The 3798-nt window shown below is 31.7% G+C and overlaps 1 protein-coding gene across 1 annotated transcript; it reads left to right on the forward strand.

Moving 5' to 3' along the window:
* The first annotated feature begins 756 nt into the window (after positions 1-756).
* Positions 757-1907, forward strand: LOC117177114 (trypsin-like). The gene is made up of 4 exons (XM_033367611.1): positions 757-868; positions 934-1224; positions 1310-1448; positions 1580-1907. Exons 1-4 carry the CDS (start codon positions 757-759, stop codon positions 1905-1907), a joined length of 870 nt encoding a protein of 289 aa, XP_033223502.1.
* Positions 1908-3798: the final 1891 nt, after the last annotated feature.

Below are 3798 nucleotides of genomic sequence, written 5' to 3' on the forward strand. Positions count from 1 at the left end.
TCCATTATTTCACGTATACCCGTGCCAGCTTAACGTTCGGCCAAAGGAATCCACATGATTTTTCGAAAAAATTAAATAGCACAAAATTTTTAAATGTGGTACCAAATTAGCACGAAATTAACACTAAATTATGAAATATTAAAAGACGAGAATTTTCCATTGATTAATGTGTTGCCGTGCCAGCCTAACTTTCGGTCAAAGGAATCCACATGATTTTTCCAAAAAACTAAAAAGCACAACATTTTTAAATGTGGTACAAAATTATAAATAAATTAGCACTTAATTATGTAATATTAAAAAGGAAAATTTTTCATTATATGATATGTGACCGTGCCAGCTTAACGTTATGCCAGCACAACCACAGGTTATCAAATGAAAACAGCGCAATATTTTTTAATGAGGTATTATATTAGCACAAAATTAGCACTACATTATGCAATGTTCAAAAACTCAACATGATAAAGTGATCTTGCTAACTTAACAGACCCAAAAGTCAGTTTTGTATTCAGCATAAAAAAGGGGTTGGAAAGAAATGTTCATAAGAAGAAGAGGGAGATAAAGTTGCTCGCGGATTAAGCAGAATAATAAGTACTGGGGCAGGAGCGGATAAGAAGTTAGTTGGGTTGAGGAGGTTATGAAGAGACAAGGGAAACAGGTGGAAAAGAAAGACAAAGAACGACAGGTGAAAATAAAGAGCATAGGGGTAGCAAACAGGGAACCGATGAGATTTTTGAGAGATGTGAACTTTGTGGCGAAATGAGAATAAGAGGAAAAGGAGGGGAAGTGGTAATGATTAGAGTGGGTGTAGAAAATGTGAAAAAGGAGAGTGGACTTGATGAGAACAGAAGAAGTAGCAGCTGGGAAGATAGTGACGCCACTGAAGTCCATAATAAAAAATACAAATCAATTAATTTATGTAAATAATTCTTGCAGATGACTCCTCAAATCTTCACATTCGTCAAAAGCGTGTAATTAATATAAGAAAGCAAGGAGATGGGCCAGTTACGATTGGAACCGTTCCTTACATTGTCAATATTCGAAGAGATAATATTAGTGAATGCGCAGGTACTATATTATCGGCCGTACATATCCTAACTCCTTATCAATGTGTTTATCCAGCCTCTCTAGAACGGTACACCATTCTCTCTGAGTCAGCAATGAGAAACAGCGGATATCTTCACACAATAAAAAAAAGAACACTAGTTGAACCCAATAAAAGATTAGGTGATTCCTCGAATGTTTTTTCCTTCTATGTAAAAGATATTTTCTGATTGATTGCAAACGAATTGTAGTAATTATTTTCTTACAGCGTTAATTGAAGTTTCTCCAGATATTGACTTTCACTTTGGTCCTAATAGACCAATTAGAATATTTTCCGGAGTTATACCGCATATAGTGTATGGTATTTTTAGTGGCTGGGGATGTACGGTACCAGGAGCTCAATATGAGTAAGTTATCGAAAATATTTCAAACCTGGTTAACCACCCACGAAAATATATAAAAACTCATTTCCGAAATTTGATTTTTAGGATACCATAATTTTTTGATTTTGTCTAATCAACACTTAAATTCATTTCAGACATGAACCTCAATATCCGAACCAATTAATGCAAGTCCGACTACCGATAATTTCACTGGAGGAGTGTATTCGTATTTATTGGGGTCGGGCTACAATTACAAATAGAAATATTTGTACTCTTGATACCAGTTTAAGAAGAGGCACTTGCATAGGAGATTTAGGAGGTCCCCTAGTGCTCAGAATTCCTCCACTATATGTTCCTGAACTGGTTGGAATAATGTCGGTGCTGAGAGCAAGGGAATTTGGAAAATATCCGGATGTTTTTACTAGCCTTAATCATCTTGACATTTATGACTGGATTTCTGATGAAATTCAGCACAATGTCTGAGATTAAAATACTCATATTCACTCTCTGAATTTCTATAAGTTGTGTGCTAAGTTGTTTGGTGTAAAGCTTGGACTAAATTTACATTAAAATATTAATCTTCAGGATTTTATTGCTTTTTACTTCATTAATGCCCCTCATTCGTCCGCTGGATTGCTTGATTATCAGAACTGGCAATACGGGCAATAACTCATTAAAATCTTTAAGCTATCATTGTCAACTCGTTTCCAAATTGTTTAATAAAAAAAATCTCCTGTCAGTTTGGTTGTTAGGAAATGTAGATTTCCTTGCTGTTGCATTTCCTTTAGGAATTTTAAAGTAAAACTCAAAATAAGTTCAAACACTTTTTCTGGTGGGGGACGCCTTCTTAACTGTGTTCGAAGCCATTTCTCATCCTAATAGCCTAATCCCAAAATCTTCTGTGGTTTTGGTTGTTATAATAAATGATGTTTCTTTCACTTATTTTCAACGGATTTTTTATCCTAATAGTTTAATTTGAAATTTCTTGTGATTTTAGTTATTTAAAACAGCGATTTCCTTGATAAATGTTTAAGGAGTGCTGAAGCAAGTCTCAAAAATAAATTTAAAAGCTTTACTGCTGAAGGAAGTTTCTTCAGTTTATTATTAAGTGATTTCTCACCTTAATAGTTTAATGAAACCGTCTCCTGTGATTTTTGTTTTTGTGTAATTATCGATTTCCTTGGTTTAATCTTTAAAGGATGTTAAAACAACATTTTACATAAATTTTAACTCTTTTCCTGGATAGAATGCTTTTCGCACTTGCTTTGCATTGACTTTTTATTTCATAGCCCAATTAAAAAATCTCTTGCGGTTTGAATTTTTGAGAAATATTGATCTCCTCCCTTAAAACTTTAGGGGATGCTCTTTGAACTTATTTTGAAGTGATTTCTTTCCCTAGTAACATAGTCAAAAAATCTCCTCTGGTTTTATATTATTGTAAAAGTTTTCCTGACATAAAACTATAAGGGGTGTTAAAATAACACTTGTAATAACTTGCAATAACACTTGCAATAACACTTGCCAAAATAAGAACTTTTCTTTCGGTCCGATTTCCTTCGGAGATGCTACAAATTAAAGATTTTGATATGTAGAATTGAAATAAAAAATAAAATTCGTTATGGTATGGTTTTTTCTGTCCGTGGTTGAATAACAAGGAAATAATGAAAATTAAGTTTTCCTTATATTACTATAATAGAAGTTTTTCTTTTAGTCTAATTTTCTTTGGTGACAGTTCAAAATGCAGCATGCGGCTTCAAGATAATAAATAAAATTAACTATGTTACATTCTTTCTTTGTTGATATTAGTGGGTAAAAATAAGAAAAATACAAAAAAAAGAGAAAAATTTGTCTAATTTTATGTTGATATTTTGAACATGTTGGAGAAAAAGAAAATTCCCCCAAAACTTTCTTAAACATTTGTTAGTTTTCAAGTCTGTTTAAGATCTATCTATGAAAGTTTCGTCGCTTCTTTGAATTTCGTGTAACTAAAATTATATTGTGCTGTTTGCTACTGCCAAAACAACATTGGTTTATATAGACTGGAATATTCTAAGAGAATACTTTTATAAATAATAATTAATTGTTAACACAATTATTTTCTAAATTCATTCATAATTACCTCACTCTAGTTGAATTCTAATTTTAGGAAAATTGTAAACAAGTTTTTAAAAGCTTTAAGATATAAATTGAAAGACTTTGTTATTAGTTTAATTTCCTTTATTGAAAGCATTACTTTTATTTTATGAAAAGACATCATAACAATAATAAACATTATACAAGAGCCAAAAAAGAATTTTCTCTATTTAAAAAAAAGTGACGCATTATTATTATATCAGAAAAAAGGATCAACATAATACATGACATCACTCATTTA

The sequence above is a fragment of the Belonocnema kinseyi genome, chromosome 1 (assembly GCF_010883055.1).
Source record: "Belonocnema kinseyi isolate 2016_QV_RU_SX_M_011 chromosome 1, B_treatae_v1, whole genome shotgun sequence".
NCBI classification, from domain to species: domain Eukaryota; kingdom Metazoa; phylum Arthropoda; class Insecta; order Hymenoptera; family Cynipidae; genus Belonocnema; species Belonocnema kinseyi.

Bases quoted from the DNA above. Each gene is read 5' to 3' on its own strand.
- LOC117177114 (XM_033367611.1), top strand. From the start codon at position 757: ATGAGAATAAGAGGAAAAGGAGGGGAAGTGGTAATGATTAGAGTGGGT. The intron at 1,225-1,309 runs GTGATTCCTCGA...ATTTTCTTACAG, and splicing joins TGAACCCAATAAAAGATTAG to CGTTAATTGAAGTTTCTCCA. The intron at 1,449-1,579 runs GTAAGTTATCGA...AATTCATTTCAG, and splicing joins GTACCAGGAGCTCAATATGA to ACATGAACCTCAATATCCGA.